Consider the following 25,382-nt stretch of genomic DNA (forward strand, 5'->3'; position numbering starts at 1 on the left):
TACAGAGAGCCCTCCGATGCCTGAGAATTGGGCGAAGGAGATTGGTCTAGTGGTAAATCCGACAGAACTAGTAATGTACTGCAAGGAACGCAAAATTCCCACGGTTAAGCCTATTTCGTTAAGGTGAGTACTATGTTCGGGTTTCCACCAAAATACGAAATTAAAAGTGCACAAATATGTATGCAATCGATTGATTGCAAAACATTTAATATTTCTAGTTTAATTGAGTCAATAAGTAACTATGAAAACAGCTTGAAAACTCAGCGTAGTACTCACCTTTGTGGTATTAAGTGATTTATGGATTTTATTTCAAAATATTGATAACTAATTAACAAAGTTTGATCCTGGGACAACAAACATTTGTAATTGTTATAGCAGAAAACATGTCATCTATTTTAACTAACGCGTGTTGCTATTTCAGTAGCGATGTTTGTCAAAAAAAATTTAGCAACACGTTTGCTAATTCAGCGGAATTTATTTACTATTTTAGCAGTAAAAAATGTTTGCTGTTTCAACTAACGGATGTTTGCAACTATATGCTACTGCTTTCCCTTTTTCAGCAAACAAAAACTGCTGTTTAGCAAACATTTTTTGCTGTTATGAATACATTTTTTGTTTTTGGGTTTACTGAATATAGATCCTGTAGGTATACATGAAAACAATACACATCGAAAGGAAATATCGAGTCGAGAACGCTAACAGAAGTGGATGGTGCTCTCTTTGAACAAACTAGATATGGAACGACGTAACTGGAGGCCATTTTCAATTAGTCCAGAATTCTTATTCGATCGGAACTAATAGCTAATAGCCCACCCTCGCTAGTAGATTAGAGAACCCTAAGGAAAATTGACTGCGACATAACAATCGTTTGCAATGCTATTCTATTGTGGATACTAACTTCAACATCAGACTATTCAATATGGTGAGATGAATACATTTAACCGTCAAGAAATAATGGTTGACAATATCATGAGAAAATACAATAAATATTAAAATATGTATACCTTGTGATCGCCCATACAGACATTCTCACCAATTATATTGTATGTGTTGGCAGAATAGTATTCATCTAGCAAAACTTTAGCTTGAGTACTCATTAAAATTCGATCGCACCACGATGGGCAACGCGTGGACATATAATCTGTCGGCATTTCCGGATCTTCTTCATACGGATATGAGGGTGGAAATTCTACAACAAGTTCATGTAAAAAATTCTGTAACGGCTGCAACTCTCGGTCATATTCCCTTAACTGAAATTAAAATTCATTATTACATTTTGTTTATAGCATATGTAAAATAAAACTTTACCCATGGCTCCTTGAATTTCAACTGATGATCCGCATGACTGAATTCCTTTTTACCAATTGTCAATATATTATCTCCCGCCAAATTTCTGTAGTGAATTTTTATGTTCTCATTTTTAATACTTTGTATACGGTGTGCGGAGAGATTCCCAGTTAGAGCCTAAATTAAAGTAATAAACAATTGTTTAATATTTAATAGTATGGAGTAAAGATCACATTTGTACAATTTTCCATTGGCTCTTTAGCATATAAAAAATGCGAGTAATTTTCAAATTGGTTATTGTCAATAAGATTATTAGTGAATTAAATTTGATTTGCATTTTAAAAATTAATAAATGGAAAGTTATAGTTCGAATATATTAGTATTATATACTTAATCATATTATTACTATGGCAATCTCAATAAGTTTGGTAAATGGAAAGTCAATAAAAAGAAACCGAAAATTTTGTATAAAGAGCTCGGACCTTACCGCGGGAGCCATCGTGGTATAATGGTTAGCATGATGAACTGCCATCTTCCAAAAGGGATCAAAGATCGTTTCCCTCAGTGGCAAAAAACAGCCTTGTGATGGCGATTGTTAACAGGGGAGCAGTGGACGGTATTGTTCCAAAGCACAATAGGGGGGAAATTGAGAATGCTTTGTCTGGCGCCTACTCACAGGTGCTGGAAAAGTTTCCCGGCCCAGATTCTCGACACCAACAGGGTGGTTGGTATCAAGGACGATTTAAGCTAGTCGCATTTGAGGACCAGAGGTCTATAGAATGTTTTAAAGCTGCGTTGATACTAATTGGTAAAGTTTGGCTAGACCTAGAACAAACGCATGGATACCTTCAAACCCTCCTGACCCTGCATCTATTTTAAATAAACTGAAACAATGCAATCCAGATATCTTCCAACAGCTGATTGGAAGGTTGGCCGTTTGGATAAAGTGGATGGACCAAGGCGGTTTATATTGAACACTCAGTCTTTGTCACATTTAGCAAAGTCCCAGCTTTCATTATATCCAAATGAAGGTATATAAAAACGATCAGCTAAAGGATTCACAAATGATAATCCTCTGTCTGAATCAGAAATAAGCAGATTTTCTTGCGAAGTCGAGGGAGATACCAAAGATGCAGACATGGATGGACACCGTATGCGAGAGGAGGTTTCTACTGCCTCAAAACTGACCACAGTTCAACCGATGGTTATTGCGAGAGTCACCGAGATCTGTGAAGAGGATGTTCTTGATTCGATTGAAACGGCTGATGTAATGGTTGTTGAAAATCTCCATGGGCCTACGACTCCTCCAGATAAATCTTCACCATTGTAGGGCTGCTTATGCTGCCTTAAAAGTTCTCCTGATGAAAGGGGACATAGATATAATTCTTATTCAAGAACCATATGTTTATAGAAACAAAATATGTGAATTAAGTACTCCGGGGTTCAAACTATTGCAGTATACTGTATAATTGCTAAAAATAAACTTATTTCACCTTCCTTCAATGTGAAATGGAAATATTGGGTATCGCCCAAATGGAAATACTGGGTATCGTCGGTATACATGGGACATGATAGGGAGATGCCTCCATGTGCCGTTAACACCTTAGTTGAGGAGTCATTGAAAACAAAGACAATACTCATTATGGGATGCGACGCAAATGCACATCATAGTATACGGAGATGTGGTGACATTAATACAAGAGGAGAGTCACTCCTAGAGTTTATTTTGCGTACTAATAAATATTGGGTATCGTCCAAATGGAAATACTGGGTATCGTCGGTATACATGGGACATGATAGGGAGATGCCTCCATGTGCCGTTGACACCTTAGTTGAGGAGTTATTGAAAACAAAGACAATACTCATTATGGGATGCTACGCAAATGCACATCATAGTATACGGAGATGTGGTGACATTAATACAAGAGGAGAGTCACTCCTAGAGTTTATTTTGCGTACTAATTTGGTTGTTTGCCGAGCTTTTGTATCTCGACCACAAACCAAAAAAGCGTTCAAAAACAGAAGATATTGCGTCGGAAATTAGACAACCTCTTAGCCTCGGTAATATGGGATTAAATTTTAATTTCTAATGATTTAGAAACCTTAGTCAAAAAGTTTTATGATGTTTTATTTCTGTTTTTCTAAATCAATCCCTTTGACTAGATCATTTTCATTTTCGGGCCCCCATTGGAATAATAAAATGATTTCTATGAGGAAAAATAGGAAGAAAAATTTATTTAAGAAATACAAAAAATCTGGCTCCTCAATCGATTTCTCTCTTTTCCTTTTGAGAAGGTGAGACATAATCCAAAATCGTTTTTCAAATTGGTAAATTCAAGGCAGTGAACAAACACTTTGCCGAATTATCTTAAGAATGGGTATATTGTGGCTGAGAATGATACCAATATTTGTAATATGTTTGCTGACTTTTTGCCTCCACGTATTCTTGCAGTCATCACGCTGAAACAAATTATCCGTAAGTAATTAGTAGTTCTTCTCCAATAAATATGACACCCCTGTCAATTGATACCGTTTTTCAAAACTTAAATTCTCTAAAAGATTCTTGTATACCTTGTGCGGACGGTGTCCCCCTATTGTCTTAAAGCAATGTGCAAACTCTCTCAAAGTTCCTCTCACGAAACTTTTTAATAAGTCTTTATTATTAGGTTATGTCCCTAATATATGGAAAGAATCGTATACCATGGCATTGTTTAAATCTGGTTGTAGACACGTGGTGTCCAATTATAGAGGCATTGCAATGCTCAGCGCAATCCCTAAACTACTCGAAAAATATTGACGGACAGTGCATCTCATCAAGTTTCATCAGATTTATCGAATTATCAACATGGTTTTCGAAAATTCCGCTCAACTGTTACCAATTTACTAGAGTTAACAAGTCTCGTTAACGATGGTTTTAGACTGGGAAGACAGACAGATGTGATATATGCAGATTTCATTAAAGCGTTTGATAAAATCAATCATAGCCTTCTATTAATGAAATTTTCTAAAATTTGTTTTTGTCCATCTCTCATTAAATGGATAAAGTCTTATTTAAGTGGTCGTGTTCTGAAAATCAAGTTAGGAGATAAGATTTCTATGCGAATTAATGTAACTTCTTTGGTCCCCCAAGGAAGACATCTTCGTCCAGTTCTTTTTAGTTTATTTATAAATGATTTGCCATCAATCATTACTCATTCTCATATTTTAATGTATGCTGATGATGTTAAAATTTTTCATACGTGCAACAATCCTTGGGAACAGACTCTGTTACAATCAATAAATGGTGTGATGTAAACCTCATGCAATTTAACATTCTTAAATGCAAACATATGTCTTTCTATAGACGCAAACGATTAGATTCAAATTATTATATAAATGAAAAGGAACTTGTGTGTGTTGACCAATTTCTTGATCTAGGTATAATTTTGGTTGTAAGATTGAACTTTAAGCAACATATTTTGATGATGATAAACAAAGCGTGTAGTTCTCTTGGTTTAATGAAAAGATGGGCTAAGGAATTTTCTGATCTTTTTATTACGAAAAAATTATATATCTCTTTTTTTCGAAGTACACTAGAATATGATTCCGTGACTCTGTATAATATCTATTCGAATAAAATAGAATCAGTTCAGAAACAGTTTCTTCTTATTTGTCTGCGGAGTAATGACTCTACTTATCACAATCTCCTCTCTTATAAAGATAGGCTCCCCCTCGTTAAACTACCTACATTGAGCAATCGAAGAAAAATTTTAAATTTAACCTTTATTATGAACATATTAAAGGGTACAATTATCTCGGAATTCATTTTAAGTCCTATGTATCTCAATGTCCCATCAAGAAACTTTACTTTATTGGCAATTCAATTCTTCCGAAGGGACTATGCTAAATGGGTGTGAAGTTAAAGTTGTTTTTAGGCAAGACACAAACCATCGCTGAATTTATTTTTTATTTCACTTTTCAACGCAAATTTCGCAAAAAATCAAACAAAGTTCACATTAATTTGTTGCTATTTGACTAAAATCACCAAAAACTTAACAAATTATATTAATTTTTTATATGTAGACCTTTAAACTAGTGGAAGTTTAACACCAACAATATACCAAACATGTTCAAAGCGCGGGGTATACGTTGGTAACACAAACCGAGGAGCATCCCCCAGTGAAAAGCCCATGCACAGTGGGCCAAATGACAGGTTTTTGACACATTAAATCAACGGAAGCACCTAGAGCTCTGAAATTTCGTACATTTACCACTGGGGATGAATAAAGTATGATAAAAATGTTGGACCGATCCGCCCACTGCCACGCCCACTTTACAATGAAGGGCGTATTTCAACCCAAAGGAAGCGCCTACACTGTTAGAAAAATATGTTTTTCATATGTTCCGATATAAACAAAATGGGTGTTTCGGGCTCAATTTTTAAATACAATATATTTAAGTGCAAAAATAAAATGTTCCTAAACTAGCATTAAATGTTTGGGACACATATGTTAATATGTTAGAATATATTATATTAGGACAAGAATGTTTCATAAAAGTAATATGTGCGAATGTAAACATATATAAATTTACAAATTTCGAGTAAACATATATATGTTGTGATATTTTATTCAGGGAGCGATATAGAGCAGAGAGTTAGAGCATAACACAGCGAGAGAATCAAAAGAGAGAAATTTTTGATGAAACAGCTTATATGTTGTTTCGGAAAACTGTTTTACGTGTTCATTTGTTTTGGCTATGTGCTTGGCATGTTAATAAGGCTTCGCCAAAAATTGGATATGCTTAAATCTAAATATTATTTAATTTCAACATTAAATTGCGTACTCGGAGTAAAGAGAATAGACATTAAAAAAAAACAGCATGTGTTTTTGTCTTGACAGCAACAATTTAAGTATGTGTGGACATGTGTTTTGTTTATCATTTTGGCATTATGGGCACAATTTTTTTGTTGGTTCGTCAAAAGAAATCGGAACGTACGACGAGTAAGTCAAATATTTAGCAAGAAAGGAGATTTAAAAAAAAACAGTGGAAATATACAAAGGGATCTTCAAAAAAAAATAAGTTTAGTTCCTCTTTATCAATAAGTAGTCCACGATGAGTTGACGTTCTCAGTTTAGCGGCAAAACTCGATCGAAAGCAACAACCGAAAAATTTAAAATGAATTATTAAAGAAAAGAAAACCTGAAAACATAGCCATTTTAGAGCGATAATGCCAACTTAATACCGGTGCTAAAGCTAAAAATGAAATTAAGTACAAAATTATTTGTTAAAAATATCCATATTTATTTGTATTTCTAAATACGACAAATTTTAAATGCATCTAAAATGGTGTTAAATGCTAGTAAAAAATAGTTCACGTCTAAATAAATTTATGCTTAAATTGTAAAATTATTTACATTTATACTCGACTTCACATTCTTCTTTTGTTAGAGTTCTTGAATTTCTTCGAAAATTTCAAACTTTTATACCAAAAACATTTTTTTGTTACAAAATTGTTATTTTTGCAATTAAAAAAAAATAATTTCTACCCAGGACCCTTTGCATGCAAGGCGGACATGCTAACCACTGCTTCACGTGGCCAACAAATATATGTTTCTGTTGAATAATGTTTTGTTTCCATCGGCTCGTGGGCGCTGAAAACTATGCTATATAAATGTAACTTATAACGATAATTGTCTATTGGTGACTATAACAGCTACGCAGCCCAGTGGTAGTGTGTTGGCTTACAAACTGTATGGTCCTCGGTTCGATTCTCTGTCCAGCCGAAAGTTAAAATTTAACAAATTTATAAAATTGAATAATTTTTTCAGCATTGTTTGTATTACAAAAAAGGTCCTAAGAAGTAAAAAATATAGTGGAAGTGAGAAAGATGTGAGGGAATATGCAATTAGGCAGAAATAATTTTTTTGAGCAAAATCTTCTTTGGAAGAAAATTATTCCAAGCGTATAATACTTTTGGGCTCAAAATGCTTTCAAACATACAATATGTTCACATAAAACCAACATAATAATATATCGGCAATATCCAATAATATATGTGCTTCCTGCAAAATATGTTTGGAACATATGTTAGAGAAACAATTTTTTAAGGGTGTAGAGCTCTGATATTTTGTACATTTACCACTGGAGATGAGAATAAATTATGATAAACATTTTGGTCCGGTCCGCCCACTGCCACGCCCACTTTCAAATGAAGGGCGTATTTCAAACCAAAGTAAACGCCTGGAGCTCTGAAATTTTGTACATGTACCACTGGGGATGAGAATAAAGTATGATCAATATTTCGGACCGATCTGCCCACTGCCACGCCCACTTTCTAATGGAGGATGTATCTCAACCAATTTTATCATACACCAAATTAAATATAGTAGTAACATGGGAAACTGAAAATCTAGTAACATTGGAAACTGAAATTCTAGATTTGAACTGATGCTCACTGTTACTCCAACTTGATCACTACCTTAGAGTGATTTCAGCAATTTTAGTTCAATTCAAATTTAGTTCAATTCAATCTTACACTCTTATTTTAGCTAAAAGTTTTGAATACCATTATTTCTGCAACACTATGTAGATATGGGAACATATTCGTTTAAAAAATGTCCAGATTTTGCCAACCCTGTATGTGTTTGTAGACATTTTTTTTTTTTGCGTTCCCAGTCCAAAACTAACATTTTGTCCTTGAAACATGTTTGAAGTGATCATATTACTTCTGTACGTGTCACAACACTGAAAAAAAGTGAACTCTCTATTTCACTAAAGCCAATTTAACTTTATTTTAGTTCATGGAATTATTATGTTTGGAGAAAGTTTTCTTTACTCTAATAATTTTTTGGGTACGTTAGTTAAATGAACTAAAAAACGGGGAAAAATATACACAAACTAAGCACAAAGATTTACTAAATTCGTATTTCTTACAAAATAGTTCATTATTTCTTTAAATTTCCTAATTTTACTACAAATGCATCCATCATGAACTTCGTATGTCATTAAAGACATTCTTGCAATTTTGAACTTCAATTTTCTTTAACGAGAGAAAAAAATAAATTATGCCTAATAAATTTTCTTGAATTTGTCGAAAAATATTTACTTATTTTTGTGATATCGGCGTGATTCCAGCGTTTGTAATATTTAGTGAAAACTTTCTAAAAATATTCAAAATTATCCAAAATTAACCAAAAGTTTTCTTCCAGGTGGGTACACTGTTTTTTTTTCAGTACACCATGACACTCTGCTATATGTAAGTCTATACTTAAATATTAGCTTTATGATTTAGCAAATTTTGTAACGGAACCTGTGTCGACGAATCAGTTACAGTAAGACACCCAGGACATTTTATTTTATATACCTATTATTAATGATATGGTAGGTATTGCAGATTCACCCAAATTTCTCATTCGTTACCATTGTTTTGTCAAGATGTGTCAACTAAACAAAGTAATGCTACCTCATTCTATTTCCCTGCACAATTATTTTACTTTTTTCTTCAAGTTGTCATGGTAGCACTGCACTGGGAGTTGTTTTCTATCCAATATTTAATTTCTGTGTTTCGATTGTAACACCATAATTATAATGGGGTAACTTTATTAGCACTTATAAGCAGACAAATTTATGTTTGCAAGAAAGACAACATCTCATCCAACGCAGTGTAGAACTCTACCAATCCATTCCAAGTTAGTAAGTTCTACTCCAGACACCATGGGACATACATTAAATTAAGCAAAGAAAAAATGTGCTTTTTGTCACACATTTTTCTTAAATAACGAAACAATATTTGCAATCTTTGTTAATTGTACACCCTCAAAAAAATCGCTTCTTTAACATATGTTCCAAACATATTTTGCAGGAAGCACATATATTATTGGATACTGCCGAAACATTAATGTGTTTGTTTTATGTGAACATATTATATGTTTGGAAGCATATTGAGCCCAAAAATATTATATGCTTGGAAGAATTTTTCGCAAAGACGATTGTGCTCATTCCCTAACATACTCGTAATTTTCACTTCCACGAAATATTTTAGTTCTTGGCACCTTTTTCTGTAATACAAATAATGTTGAAGAAATTATTCACTTTTATAAATTTTACCTTTCGCCTGCACGGAGAATCGAACCGAGGACCATACAGTTTGTAAGCCAACACACTATCCACTGGGCTACGTAGCTGTTATAGTCACCAGTAGATAATTATCGTTATAAGTTACATTTATATAGCATAGTTTGCAGCGCCCACGAGCCCATGCAAACATAACATTATTTAACAGAAACATACATTTGTTTGCTACGTGGAGCAGTGGTTAGCATGTCTGCCTTGCATGCAAAGGGTCGTGGGTTCAATCCCTACTCCGACCGAACACTTTTTTTGTTTTTTTTTTTTTTTTTAATTTACACATTTATATTTATACTATATTAAATTTTTATAATGAAACTTCGAAATGTGGGTTATTAAAGATTTATAGTCAGTAACAGTGCATGGTATAAACGAAATTGACTGATTTTTGGATAAAATATTATTTTTTTATTGCAAAAATAATAATTTTGTAACAAAAACTGTTGGAAGGAATTCAAAAACTCTAACAAAAGAAGAACGTGGAGTCGAGTATAAACATACATAAAAAATTTATAGTATAAACATAAATTTATTTAGGCGTGAACACTTTTTTACTAGCATTTAACAACATCGCTCTAAAATGCCTTTTATTTTTCTTTAATAATTCATTTTAAAGAAAATAAACTTTTTAAATTGTTTTAGCTGCAAAACTCGAACTTAATGCCCGCTTTTATATTTGAAGGTGTCCGTCAACTCCTCGTGGACTACTTATTAATAAGGAGGAACTAAACTTTGTTGTTATACATTTTACTTTGTAATTTTTCACTATTTCCTCCTTATTTTATTTTACTGTCCCAACTCTAGAAAGAGTATAGTGCCCTTTTGTTATTTTTATGAAGACCCCTTTTTTCTTTTAACGAAAAATTGTGCCCATAGTGCCAAAATGATAAACAAAACACATGTCCACACATACATAAAATGCTGCTCTAAAGGCGAAAACACAGGCTTTTTTTCAAATGTCTATTCTCTTGGTTCCGAATGTCCATTCTCTTTATTCAAATTAAATAATATTTAGACTTAAGCATATCAAATTTTTGGCCTGATCATAAAACAGTTTTCCGAAACAATATACAAGCGGTTTCACAGAAATTGTTCTCTTTTGATTCTTTTGCTGTGTTATGTTGATATCTTTCGTCAACTCTCCCGGTTTCCATCTCTATTTCTTTCTCTATCTATCTATCTATCTCTGTTGCTCTCTGAAAAAAATATCACAACATATGTATGTTTAGTCGAAATTTGTAAATTTATATATGTTTGCATTCACACATATGATTTTTATGAAACATTCATGCCCCAAACATAATATATTCTAACATATTAACATAGATGTCCCAAACATTTAGTGCTAGTTTAGGAACATTACATGTTTGCACTTAAATATATTGTGTTTCAAAATTGTGCCCGAAACACATTTTGTTTATATCGGAACATATGAAAAACATATTTTTCTAACAGTGTACTAAAAGTACATACCTTGACTAAATTTTACATATCAAATTAAGTTTATAACTTTAAAATCTTTTTTTACCAGCAAAATGTATAAAGCGCCTTGCTAAACGATGAATTCTAGAAAAAATCAATAACAAAGAGTTGCCATTTCGTCGGCCTGAAACGGCCAAACGGGTTGCCATATTGCTTTACCATTTTGGATTTTTTTTTTTTTTTTGGTAGTGTGTTGTCAACTTTTTCGTAGCTCATTTATGCCCATTTTGAACGCATTATGCATACAACTTCTTTTAAATTTTGAAATGAGTAGATTGAGAAGTAAGTTACAGTTGCATTTCCATAACCGTAGCTTATTAAAATTTTAAAAGGGGGGGCTAAGAAATTTTAGTAAAAATTTCGATATGTGTAGATTTGCATTTCAACCTACGCGTTATAGATTGAAAGGGCTTATGGGGGTTTTATATTGAAATGCCTTATTCCACACGTTGATGAACATAAGGGCTTTGAGTTTGGTTTCGTTTGGTTATCGCGCACGTCGTATAGCGCGAAGCCTAAAGAAAAGACGTTCGTTTAATTTTCTCTTCTAAGAATTTATTGGTCTTCGTGACCTTCTTCTTTGATAATTCAAGCATAACTAACTCTAATACAGAAAAATTCAAAGTTAATTTACAAATTCCGTTAGCACGGTAAATCTTAACGAAAACAATAAAGGATAAATAAAAGTAGGAAACGAAATTCAATAAACTTCTTCTTCTTCTTTATTGCATATTCGATATTCGAATGTTAGCGATCATATTACATTTCTTGTAGAGTTTCCTTTTTATATATTATGACAAAACAAGAAAAATAATACCCTGTTTCTAGCTACACTTATTAAATTTTCTGCATTTCGGAATTCTGTCCATTGTTGAATATTTTGAATCCATGTCATCTCTTGTTTTACTCTGCTACGTTTTCCTTCCTTACAATTTTTGTGAGACCGTTTGTATGTTGTTTCGGAAAACTGTTTTATGATAAGGCCAAAAATTTGATATGCTTAAGTCTAAATATTATTTAATTTGAATAAAGAGAATGGACATTCGGAACCAAGAGAATATACATTTGAAAAACAAACAGCATATGTTTTCGCCTTGAGAGCAACATTTTACGTATGTGTGGACATGTGTTTTGTTTATCATTTTGGCATTATGGCCCCCTTTTTTCTTGGTTCGTTAAAAGAAATCAGGGGTCTTCATAAAAATAACGAAAGGGCACTATACTCTTTTTAGAGTTGGGACAGTAAAATGAAATAAGGAGGAAATGGTGAAAAATTACACAGTAAAATGTATAAAAACAAAGTTTAGTTCCTCTTTATTAATATGTAGTCTACGAGGATTTGACGGACGCCTTCAAATATAAAGTTCGAGTTTTGCAGCTAAAACACTTTAAAAAGTTTATTTTCTTTAAAATGAATTATTAAAAAAAATATATAAAAGCGATGGTGTTAAATGCTAGTAAAAAACTGTTCACGCCTAAATAATTTTATGTTTATATAATAAAATTATTTATGTATGTTTATACTCGACTCCACGTTCTTCTTTTGTTAGAGTTTTTGAATTCCTTCCAAATTTTAAAGTTTTGTACCAAAAAACAGTTTTTTTTGTTACAAAATTGTTATTTTTGCAATAAAAAATAATATTTTATCCAAAAATCAGTCAATTTCGTTTATATCAAGCACTGTTACTGACTATAAATCTTTAATAACCCACATTTCGGAGTTTCATTATAAAAATTTAATATAGTATATATATAAATGTGAAAGTTAAACAAAAAAAGTGTTCGGTCGGAGCAGGGATTGAACCCACGACCCTTTGCATACAAGGCAGACATGCTAACCACTGCTCCACGTGGCAAACAAATGTATGTTTCTGTTAAATAATGTTATGTTTGTATGGGCTCGTGGGCGCTGCAAACTATGCTATATAAATGTAATTTATAACGATAATTATCTACTGGTGACTATAACAGCTACATAGCCCAGTGGATAGTGTTTTGGCTTACAAACTGTATGCCCTCGGTTCGATTCTCCGTGCAGGCGAAAGGTAAAATTTAAAAAATTTATAAAAGTGAATAATTTCTTCAACATTATTTTTATTACAGAAAAAAGGTGCCAAGAACTAATATATTTCGTGGAAGTGAAAATTACGAGTACACCCAGAAAAAAGTGACCCCTTCTTTAAGTTAAAATGAACTAATTGTGAAGAAAATTGAACTTCGTATAGCGCCAAAGACATTTTTATTTTTTTGAACGATGTGATTTTCGTTGAAATTAGGTAGAATGCATTCCATATATTAGTTAACATTTTTCTATATTTATGTACCACTATACTACAGAATGAAAAAATTTAACTGAATTGAATTCATATATGGAATGATTTTATTGAACTTTTTTCATTCATTTGGAAAAATCTTACATATTTGTGGTAAACCTTTTACTTCAAAATTAGAACTGCTTACCTTCGTTTTTATATACAGTTTTATTTATTTATATAGACATTTTTTCTTCAATAAAAGACATGTTTTATTAATATATTAAATATATTTATTAAGAATTAACAGCATCGACTGGCCTTAAAATATTAGCTTATTATTCCACCATTTCCAATTTCCATGTAATGTCATCAACTGTAAAACGCATTTTTCCTTCTTCTTGTACCTTTCACTTTTAATAAGTTGTTGCGTAACGAGTTTGTCCTCCTTTTATCATTTCAATACCTACAAATATCAAAAATCTTAAACCAATTTTTTCACAAAAGGTTAGCGTCACTGAATGTTACCTGTTAATTGAAGATTCCAAAATGAAGACGAATGAAGGGGTTGTTATTCTGTTTTCTTTCTTTATACACCATCACGAACATAAAAACTAATTTAAAATAACAATTTTTTATATATTTTATTTGTTATTTATGATATTATTTTACTATACTATTTTTTAACAATCCCTCCGTATACCATAACAACGCGATTCCAACTAAAAAACAACCCACGCGCAAACATATCGATGACAGGTATCGATTACAAGTAGACAAAAGAGATATAGGAAAATTTCCTATATTCTAACAAGTATGTTTCCTTAAGTTTTGAAAGGATTGAATACTTCTTAGTACGAATGAACTAAAATATTTTTCTATGCCAAGTGTTATTCGTATGTATGATAAGCTTTCTATAATAAAGGAAGCCAGAATTATCATTTTGTAAGAAATTTTACTAAATTTGAGGAAACTTGGTTTTAGTTCATATTTTGTTTATTTTTACGAATGCTTTGTTGTCTGTGAATAAAATTTTCTTGTTCAGTAGTAAATTCTTATACCCAGCGAAGAAAACAGTATTAGTAAAATTCCATGCCTTATTCTAGTTAATGAACTATTCCTAACTGCTTTAAGTTTAGGATTTTTTTACTGAAGAAAGTAAATTTTATTATTTTAAACAAAAATTTAACTTAATTGGAAATAAATTGGCTAAACTAAATTGATGAACATTTTTTCCTTTAGTTCCGAAGGCACTTTTTTCTTGTTGTATGTTAGGGAATGAGCACAATCGTCTTTGGGAAAAATTCTTCCAAGCATATACTATTTTTGGGCTCAAAATGCTTCCAAACATATAATATGTTCACATAAAACAAACATATTAATGTTTCGGCAGTATCCAATAATATATGTGCTTCCTGCAAAATATGTTTGGAACATATGTTAAAGAAGCGATTTTTTTGAGGGTGTAGGGTACGATATTTTGGGTTTCGCATTATATGACCGAGATATGAAGTTTTTCTTCTTTTTATGTGAGTGAATAGTTCTCTAGTTCTGTTCGTAGAACTTCGTCATTTGACACATGAGCTATCCATGGGATTTTAAGAATCCTTCGATATATCCACATTTCGATGTTCCTTCTGCTGATTGCCATATATTTAGTTTTGTTGGTATTTAATCTTAACCCATATGATTCACTACACGTAGTTACCGTTGTTACGAGATTTTGTAGGCCTGATAAGCTGCCCGCTATTAGTGTAGTATCGTCAGCGTATCTCATATTGTTTATATATACATTGTTTATCAGGATTCCTTCTTGTGCGTTATTTATGGATTCTTTGAATATTCTTTCGGAATAAATATTAAACAATAGTGGGGAAAGTGTATAGCCCTGTCTTACATAGGGAGTCACCGTGGTGCAATGGCTAGCATGCCCTCCTTGCATGCACAAGGTCGTGGGTTCGATTCCTGCTTCGACCGAACACCAAAAATTTTTCAACGGTGGATTATCCCACCTCAGTAATGCTGGTGACATTTCTGAGGGTTTCAAAGCTTCTCTAAGTGGTTTCACTGCAATGTGGAACGCCGTTCGGACTCGGCTATAAAAAGGAGGTCCCTTGTCATTGAGCTTAACATGGAATCGGGCAGCACTCAGTGATAAGAGAGAAGTTCATCAATGTGGTATCACAATGGACTGAATAGTCTAAGTGAGCCTGATACATCGGGCTGCCATCTAACCTAACCTACTCCTTTGGATATATATATTTCTTCCGTCCTGTCTCCGTTGATATTCACGTGTGCAGTTTGGTGCCAGTATAGACTTTTAATACATCTATTTTCATTCTGTCCTATTCCAATTGACGTCAGAATATCCATGACCTTGTCATGGTACGGTGTTAAATGCCTTCTCGTAGTCCATAAAGCACATAAAAACATCTTTGTGGACATTTCTGCATTTTTGGACCAACACTTGTACACAGAATAGTGCTTCACGCGTTCCTTTTGCTTCTTTAAACCCAAATTATTTTTCTCCCATTTCCTTTTCGCATTTTTCATATATCCGTTTATGAATAATTTTCAGAAAAATTTTTAGGGCTGACTCATTAAGCTAATAAGTCGGTAGTCGTTGAATCTTTTCGGGTGAGATTTTTTTGGGATAATTATAAATGTTGACATCAGCCATTCCTGGGGGTATTATTCGGTATCATAAACGTGGTTAAATAGTTTCGTCATCAGATCAATATTGCTATTATTTATCAATTTTAGTATTTCGGCAGGTATTTCATCAGGACCCGTGGCTTTCCGTTCTCGGAGGGATCTTGAGTCTTCAACTTCACTGTTTGTGAATTCTTCTCCTGTCATTTGCTGTGATATCCGGTAGTCATAATCAGATCTAGTAGAATCTTTGAATAAATTTTGAATGTATTATTTCCAGATGTTTTTCTTCTCATCGATCTCAAAAACGGGTTCATCATTATTATTATAAAAGATTGATGAATTTGTATTTCTGTATACTCCGGCTGCTTCTTTCAATGTCTTGTGTAAGTGGAAGTCGTTGTGTAGTGTCATCAGATGTTCAATTTCTTGACATTGACTGTTAAGGTGGTTATTTTTTGCAATACGCACTTCTCTTTGGATTTCCCTGTTGATTTCCCAATACATCTCGTAGTTATTATTTTTATATTTTCGTCGCTCGTCCATCAGTTGAAGTATCTCTTCAGTCATCCAGCTTTTGCTTTTTGGTTTAGTGTAGTTTCCAAGAGTGTTACGTGTGATTGAATTGATTGTGGTCTTCACACTATTCCATATATTTTCCACATCATCCCTGTCGATATTGTTTAGTTCAGTGTTGATTTGAGATGAAACGTCTGATTTAATTATAGGAATTTCGAGTTTTCCAATGTCAATTTTTCGATGTCTTGTTTTATTTGATTGGTGTGTTAGTTTTAGACGTATTTTTGCCATCAGAATATTGTGATCCGATGGTCCTTCTGCGCTAGGATATGCTGTGACCTTTCTTACAGACGAGCAATAACGTCTGTTTATGAGTATGAAATCTATTTGGTTCCTTACCAAATTGTCTACTCTATCTTGGGCTGAACAGGGTATTGGTAATTTTCAGTTTAAATTCTTGATAAAATTCGATGAGGCTGTCGCCTCTTTCATTCCTATCTCCTAGACCATATCTTCCTTTTACTCCTGCCACTACGTCCCTTCCTATTTTCGCATTAAAATCGCCTTGGATTATGGTCATTTCATGTGGTTTTGTTATTTTAATAAGTTCCTCGACTCCATTATAGAAGGTTTCAATCTCGCCATTACTTTTGTCTGCAGTAGGGCAATAGACTTGGATTATATAACGATGACTGGTTTTGATTATATTTTTATCATCCTAGTTCTGTCAGATTTTGGAATGAATCCGATAACACTTAAATATAGAAATATAGAAATAAATAAACTTAAATAAAGATAATATGACAAACATTCTCTTAGAGAACAGAGTATTCCAAATTTAAGAGAATAAGGAATTATTAAATAAAAGAAATATGAAATAAATGTAAAAACAATAAAAAGTGTTGTTGGAGCGAATCCTAATACGCTTACCGACTTAATGACCAAGAGTTAGGCCTAATTAGTCGACCTGTAGACGGGTCGACAGAACCTTTTCCAAGGTAACGACATCAAAAGGAGGTAATCCCTCACGAAAGAAATTCAAGGAATGCTTTGTTTATCATAAAAAAAATTAGGATCAGTCGACCCAAGCACGTTGTCGGCTAAACAAAGCGATTCCTTAAAATGGGCTCAAGGAATTCTTGAGGCTGGGAAAAGGTCACCGGATCAGCTGCCATCCTCCAAAAGGGATCAACGATCGATTGCCTCAATTGCTAACGACAGCCTTGTGATGCCTATCATTAATAAAGGACCATTGGACGGTATGGTTCCAAAGCAAAAATGGGGGGAAATTGAGAATGCTTTGTATGGCGTCTACTCATAGGTGCTGGAAAAGTTTCTCGGCCCAGATCCTCGACACCAAGAAACTGGTTGGTATGAGGGACGATTTAAGCTAGTCGCATTTGAGGACCAGAGGTCTATAGAATGTTTTAAAGCTGCTCTAATACTAATTGGTGAAGGTTAGGAAGGAGCTGCTCTAGAGCTAGACGAGAAGAAAGACATACCGGCTAGACCTAGAGCACATGCGCGGACACCTGCAAACCCTCCTGACCCTGAATCTATTTTAAATAGAATGAAACAATGCAATCCAGATCTTCCAACAGCTGATTGGAAGGTTGGCCGTTTGGATGAAGTGGATGGACTCGAGCATGCAGTGTTTATATTGAACACTCAGTCTTTGCCACATCTAGCAAAGTCTCAGAGCCGTGTATGTTATGGCTTTCATTATATCCAATGAAGGGATATAAAAGCGATCAGCTAAAGGATTCAGAAATAGACAAACATCTGTCTGAATCAGAAGTAAGCGGACCCTCATGCGAAGTTGAGGGAGATACCAAAGATGCAGACATGAATAGACACCGTATGCGAGAGGAGGTTTCTACTGCCTCAAATCTCACCAAAGTTGAACCGATGGTTATTGCGAGTCACCGAGATCTCTGAAGAGGACATTCTTGATGATTCGATTGAAACGGCAGATGTGACGGTTGTTGAAAATCCCGATGGTCCTACGGATCCTCCAGATAAAACTTCACCATTGTAAAGCTACATGTGCTGCCTTAAAAGTTCTCCTGGTGAAAGGGGACATAGATATAGTTCTTATTCAAGAACCACATGGATCCTCCAAATAAGTATTCACCACTGTAAGGCTGCATGTGCTGCCTTAAAAGTTCTCCTGATGAAAGGGGACATAGATATAGTTCTTATTCAAGAACCATATGTTTATAGAAACAAAATATGTGAATTAAGTACTCCGGGGTTCAAACTATTGCAGTATACTGATTATGATGTAATTCGAGGCTGTATAATTGCTAAAAACGAGCTCAACTTGTTTCTGCTTCCTTCAATGTGCAATACAGATATTGTCGTTGCCAGTTTAGCAATAGCCAAATGCAAATATTGGGTATCTTCGGTCTACATGGGACATGATAGGGAGATGCCTCCATGTGCCGAGTCATTGAAAACAAAGCCAAACTCATTATGGGATGCGACGCAAATGCAAATCATAGTATATGGGGAAGTGGTGACATTAATACAAGAGGAGTCACTCTTAGAGTTTATTTTGCGTACTAATTTGGTAGTTTGCAATAAGGGAGATGCCCCAACCTTTGTCACTAAAAACATGCAATAGGTTTTGGACATCACCTTGGCCTCGCAAGAACTGAATGAAATGATTGTCAGATTTTAAGTGAACATAGTTTCTCAGATCATCGCTACATCAGTTTCAAATTTGATGTTCATACCACCAATACCATATTTCCGCCAAATGTTAGGAAAGCTGACTGGAATAGGTATAGGGAATCGTTCAATATGATGATAGCGGAAATACCAGAGACAAATATGAGCACTGTTCAAGTTATCGAACACGCAGTGGAGAGGATTACTAAGGCCTTCAACATTTCACTGAAAGCTGCATGCCCTAAAGGGAAGCCAAGGGGGAAAAATCGACCACCATGGTGGTCTACGGAGTTAGGTAATATGAGGAAATCGTGCAGGAAGCTCTTTAACAAAGCAAAGTCCACCAGAGCTCCTGTGGATTGGGACGCTTACAAGAAGAATCTGAGAGGATACAAGCGAGAACTGAGAAAGGCTCAGCATAACTCTTGGAATGATTACTGCAGTAGCATTGAGAATACGTCCGAGGCTTCCAGACTACGGAAGGTGCTAGCATCCACGAGCTCCGCTCCAGGTTTCATTAAAACATCGGAGGGCAATTGGACAACGTCCAGTGAGGAGACGCTGGAGGTACTATTGGACACACATTTTCCCGGAAATCAGACGGTTGAACCATGCACTGGCGGTGCCACAGTGGCTCAGCGGTCGTTTCCTATCGAGGAAATTGTATCAGAATCTAGAATAAAATGGGCATTAAATAGCTTTGGATCATTCAAATCCCCCAGACCTGATGGAATTACTCCGGCGGAGTTACAAGCGGTGGCTGACAGAATTATTCCCTGGTTGTCGGCGATATATATAGGATGTATCAACTTAGCATATATTCCACGGCAGTGGAGAGAATCAAAAGTCGTTTTCATACCTAAAGCGGGAAAAGCCTCTCACTCGAATGCGAAGGATTTCCGACCAATCAGCTTATCATCATTCCTACTTAAGACTTTGGAGAGGATGATAGACAACATGCATACTCGAAGGGCAGGTCTTCTGAGACCGCATTACATGAACTAGTCAGCTTTATTGAAAGCTCACTATCTGTCAAAGAATACACAATCGTGGCGTTCCTAGACATCGAAGGGGCGTTCAATAATGTCCATCCGAGCTCGATATTAAATGGACTGACAACTCTGAATGTTGATCCAGGTATACTTAGGCTGTTAGACGAACTTCTAAGGAAGAGACGCATTTCAGCCACACTAGGACAAGCAAACATACAAAGGTATGTGAACAGAGGCACTCCTCAAGGAGGAGTTCTATCACCTCTTCTTTGGAATGTTGCTATAAACGACCTTCTGGTTTCCCTAGAAAAAGAAAGGATACAAGTGGTGGCATACGCAGATGATGTGGCGCTAGCAGTCAGGGGAAAATTCCCATCAACAGTATGGCGTGCATGTGTATCTCAGGTGCATTCAGCAAGACAGGAACAAACTCCCTTAATGTCATACTGCATCTATTGCCTTTAGACATTTTGGCCAAACAGTCAGCTGCAACAACGGCTGTGCGGTTGCGCGAGCTATCGCTGTGGTCGGAAAAAAGTTACGGTTACAGTTCGGTCCTCAAAATAATGCCAGATGTGCCTAACGTAGTGGATTACACTTTGGCGAGTCCACTTTTCGACAAAAAGTTTGAGACTCTAATTCCCAACAGTGAGGCGTGGTGTACACGGACCCCGGGGAATAAAAGATATATAGATTTCTACACTGATGGCTCCAAATTGGATGGCCAAGTGGGTTTTGGAGTATATTCTAAAGATCTGGAACTTCGAATAGCGAAAAGATTACCTGATCACTGTAGTGTTTTTCAGGCTGAAATATTATCAATAAGAGAAGTGGTGAATTGGCTGAGAAGTAATGCTCCACACAATATTGACATTAATATATACTCAGTCAACCTGCAATAAAATCCTTGGACTCTATGTTCCTCAACTCGAAAACCGCAAATCCCTCAACGAGATAGCTGAGCAGCGCAATGTTCACCTAATACGGGTGCTTGGCCCTAGGAACATACCGGGGAACTGCGAAGCGGATGAGTTAGCAAAGGTTAAGGACTACCTTACATATTCCAGGGGAACTAGAATCTGTTGGTATGCCTCTGGCTACCTGCAAGCTCTTACTGCGTGAGAAGGCTGTCATGATGGCAAATTTCCGATGGGAGAATTGCAAGGGTTGTAACGACACCAAGCAAATATGGCCCCATTTAAACTTAAACCGCACACTAGATATGCTAGTGTTCTCGAGACGCCAGATATCACTCCTGATATCTGCTATCACGGGTCGCTGCCTGATAGGCGATTTTGCAAAAAATATTGGCGCGAAGTATAATGACTATTGTATGAGCTGTCATGATGCGGAGGAAAAGGAATCAATAAAACACCTCTTGTGCGAGTGTAATGCATTTTGTGTAAGGCGTAAGCAAATGTTAGGGGCATATAGCTTCAGATTACTGGCGGACCTGGAAAACGTTAAGTTAAGCAGTCTGCTAATGTTTTTGGAACAACAGAAGAAAATAATCGAGATGAATATTAATCGGGCTGCCACTTTAACCTAACTTAACCTAACCTAATACGCTTTCCAATCAAGTTGAAGAAATGTTGTTGAACTCGCTTCAACATATTCCCGCCTCAGCATGTAAGAGTGACTTGGTGTCGTCCTTTGTTTTGTAGGCATGCGCAGCCGAACCACGTGCCTTTGATCACCCATCACTGTACAATCGTTGTAATGTTGCATTATAGCTGATGCTGCTGCGTAAATGGCATATATTGATCTGTAAGTAGAGAATAGAAAGAAGTTCGTACAAATGATTAAGTAGTTCGTGGGGTGACCAAGGCGCGAAATTGTGGTAATTAATTTGAGTCGGTGTGGTTTTGTGGACTGTATGTGTGTTCAGCGGTATTCGTTGGTAATATGCACAATTTAACTATCGGTCGAGTTATTGTGCCATTTTGTGTGAGGCTACTCTACCATTTTGATCATTGCCATAGTGAACTTTAACAACTCTACCGAGTCGCCATTCGGTGGGTGGTAGCAAGTCGTCCTTGACTACGGCAAAATCGTTCGGCTGGATGTTATTTTTCGTTGATTTCCATTTTGCCCTACGTTGAAGTTCGGTGATGTATTCGGATTTCCACCGTTGCGTGAAGATTTCGTGGAGAGCCTTTAGTCGTTCCCACCGATTCGGTAATGGCATCCTGTTCTCTGGAACGTCGTGAGAAATTGGTGGTCCACGCAGGAAATGGCCTAGAGGACTTAATTCATGAGGATTTTCGGAGATTGCTGACAGGGGCCTAGAGTTCAATATCGATTCAATTTTAATTAGCATGGTGGTGAATTCCTCGAAGGTGAAATTGTTGTTGGCCGCAACTTTCTTTAAATGTGTCTTGATAGACTTTACCGCGGCTTCCCACAATCCTCCCATGTGGGGAGCATATGGTGGGATGAATGACCAGTTGAATCCATGGGTCACATATTTCTCCACAGTGGTCTTTTCTGCCGCTTTTAAGAATTCATTATGCTCTTTGAGAAGTTTGTAGCTAACGCCGACGAAATTTCGACCGTTGTCGGAAAAAATTGTCTTAGGGAGATCTCGCTTGCCTGTGAAACGGGAAAAGGTAGCCATAAAAGCATCGGCTGATAATTCGGAACAAGCCTACAAATGAACTGCTTTTGTAGAGAAGCATACGAAGACGGCAGCGTAGACCTTCAGGATTTTCGCATTTCGTACTGTGGAGGCGCGCAGCGAAATCCACCCCTGTGTATGTAAAAGATAATGAAAATTGGACCCGCTCTGCTGGTAGAGACGCCATTAGTTGATGTTGGAACCGGTGCATGAAAATTGTGCATGATTAGCAATTTCAAATACATTTTCGAATTAAGTTCTTTACTCGGGGTATGTAATATCCTTGTCGGATTGCGCGAAGCATGATATGATGCTTCGAATGTAGTGCGAAAGCGATAAGATCAGCAAATTTCGATTTCTCTGACAGTAAGATTGGGTGTACTTTTTCGTATCGCAGACCGGAGTTTGTTATTCGTCCTTTCACTCGTAGTAGGCCTGTGTCGTCGATAAATGGGTTAACGGCGAGGAGTCTGCTTCGATTTTTTACTGGTCGTTTATTTCGTAAATTCTCAATTTCCTTTGGAAATGCGGATTGTTGTGATAGGACAATGAGGCGATGTTTTCCGAATTCGATTCCTTCATGACATATGACACAACTACTGGCGAGTATTTTGCTTTTGCAGGCGTTATAGAATCTGAACATATAGCATAAGACTCGTAGACAGCGATTGAGTGACGAAAATCTTCAAATTATATCTTCTCCGTCGGTTGTGGAGTGGAAGGTAGCAACCCACTTTACTTCCAAATTTGTTGGTTCGAATGTACGTGGCTTCGGCCACATTTCACGGGGCAGTGTTAGCCACGAAGGCCCATGCCCCAGAGTTGACTTGAAAATAAATCTTGAGGAGCGCTTCCTCGGGAGCCAAGATCGGCCGTCTTAACATAGTTCCACTTACTAACATTAACAACATTAACAACATTGAGCATCTCGCTGACGCGATTGGCCACGAAGTTATTGAGCGTCTGAGGCGATTTCTGTAGCCAGACGAGGACAATTGACGAATCCGTCCAAAGGAATAACTCATATTCGAAGTCGACGAAATTAAATTTGTTGAAATTTCTGGTCGCCTTCATGGACCCATATCTAGAGGTACATCTTCTGAATATCGCCGTTGAATAGGAATTGATATTACCGCCAGTTTCGTAGGACTTTCACCAGGTCTTGTTGCAGAATTGGCCCAGAATGGAGAACGTCGTTTAAAGAATATCCACTATAAGTCTTTTTAGACGCGTTGAACACCACGCGGACTTTTGTGGACTTGCTTTCTGGGCGAACAACGGCGTGATGGGGAAGAAAGTAGTTTGGTTCGTGGTCACCGCTTTCTTCGTTCATAATTACTAGTGCCATGTGGCCTAACTCCTCATATTCGCGAAGAACTTTATCGTATTCGTGCTTGGGTTCTGGCGTTTTCTTAAATTCTTTTCCATTCGAACGTATTGAGCGAATGCCATGTGTCGCGAAGACCCCAGGAATATTTCGTGCGGATATTCCTGTTTGAAGGGTAGTCGGACTACATATTGACCGTCATTTTGTCGATAAGTTGTTGATTTATAAATATTCTCACACCATGTGTCAGTCGGATTCGGCGTGAGGTTTCTTTACTTCCTCTAACTCCCAAAATTTTTTAGCTGCTCGTGTAGAGCTAAGGCCTCGGATGCAGACACTATCGTTGAAAATGCGTTAACTTGTTCAGAATCTGCTGGACCTGACATATACCAGCCAAATTGAGACTCTCGGGCCTCCAATCCACCAGCAATCTGAAGTAATGTTCCCGTTTTATTGATGAACGGAAGGTAGTCGCTACCGATGATCATATCGATTGGGGCTGGCTTATGGAAAAATGGTCTGCGAGATTCAAACCCTTTACTTCATTGAGAAGTGTCGTCTTAATTGGCCGCGAAGGCAACAAATGAGCCAAACTTGATACGATCAATGATTTAATTATGATTTTGAAATCGGATTTCGGAGCCTTTACAGTTAGAATACATTTCTCCTTACAACTGCTTACGACCGTGCCACCCGACCCTGAAATCTGAGCGTTATTGTTCTCCATCGGGATGTCCAACCTCTGTTGAATGCGTTTGGAGACGAAACTTCTTTCTGGCCCTTCATCTAGAAGTGCCCTTACTGTAAACATCTATCCCCAATGTTCCAAAAATATTCGCGCTGTTGGTAAAATAGCTGTACTTTCATTTTGCGAAAAGAGTGTATTAACTTCTTCCACCGGCTCGGTGGTATTCAAAAATGTATTTCCATTTGCCTGTTTTGAAGTTGATGGCCCATCCTGCGTAGGATTTCGGGACCCATTTTCTAGAAATTTATCCTGCATTTGATCACGTTTCGAATCTATATGTAACATGGTGTGGTGTTTTCTCTTGCATTTTGCGCACCGCCTCTTGCTGTTCAGTCTGGTATGAAATGGTTAGGTGAAGGAAAATTTAGACAATATTTGTTTTCCATTGCGAATTTTGTGTTTTTCACCGCAGAATTGATTTTATTCAAATTAATTTTTAATTAAATTTGTGTGAAAAAAATTTAGTTTATTTTTCTTCTCTTTTAAATCCACGTTAATCGGTTATATTAATTTTCTATGCCGCTATTATTTGTTTTTCACCACTGACCTCGAGCTTGATTTTACAAAAAGAAAACAGAAGGTACTACACCGTTTGTTTATTGTTTATTTATTTCTATTTGTATGTAGGATTTTTATTCTGTCCGCGGAGGAAAATTCCCTGAAGGTAGGGTAACCCTATATAATTTGGCACGGGTAACAATTTTCCACTATCACGGCAACACTA

The 25,382-nt window shown here is 36.0% G+C and overlaps 1 protein-coding gene across 7 annotated transcripts in view; it reads right to left on the bottom strand.

The window, feature by feature from the left end:
- 5PtaseI (inositol polyphosphate-5-phosphatase A) overlaps positions 1-25,382 on the bottom strand; it is a 307,223-nt gene that overhangs the window by 180,318 nt on the left and 101,523 nt on the right. For all 7 annotated transcript variants that reach the window (XM_075291078.1, XM_075291072.1, XM_075291075.1 and 4 more), the window contains exons 6-7: positions 1,309-1,464; positions 1,005-1,250 (exon numbers count right to left, since the gene is read on the bottom strand). In XM_075291078.1, coding sequence (XP_075147193.1) covers positions 1,005-1,250; positions 1,309-1,464 — 402 coding nt within the window. The remainder of the gene's footprint in view (positions 1-1,004; positions 1,251-1,308; positions 1,465-25,382) is intronic.

The sequence above is a fragment of the Haematobia irritans genome, chromosome 1 (genome assembly GCF_050003625.1).
Source record: "Haematobia irritans isolate KBUSLIRL chromosome 1, ASM5000362v1, whole genome shotgun sequence".
NCBI lineage: Eukaryota > Metazoa > Arthropoda > Insecta > Diptera > Muscidae > Haematobia > Haematobia irritans.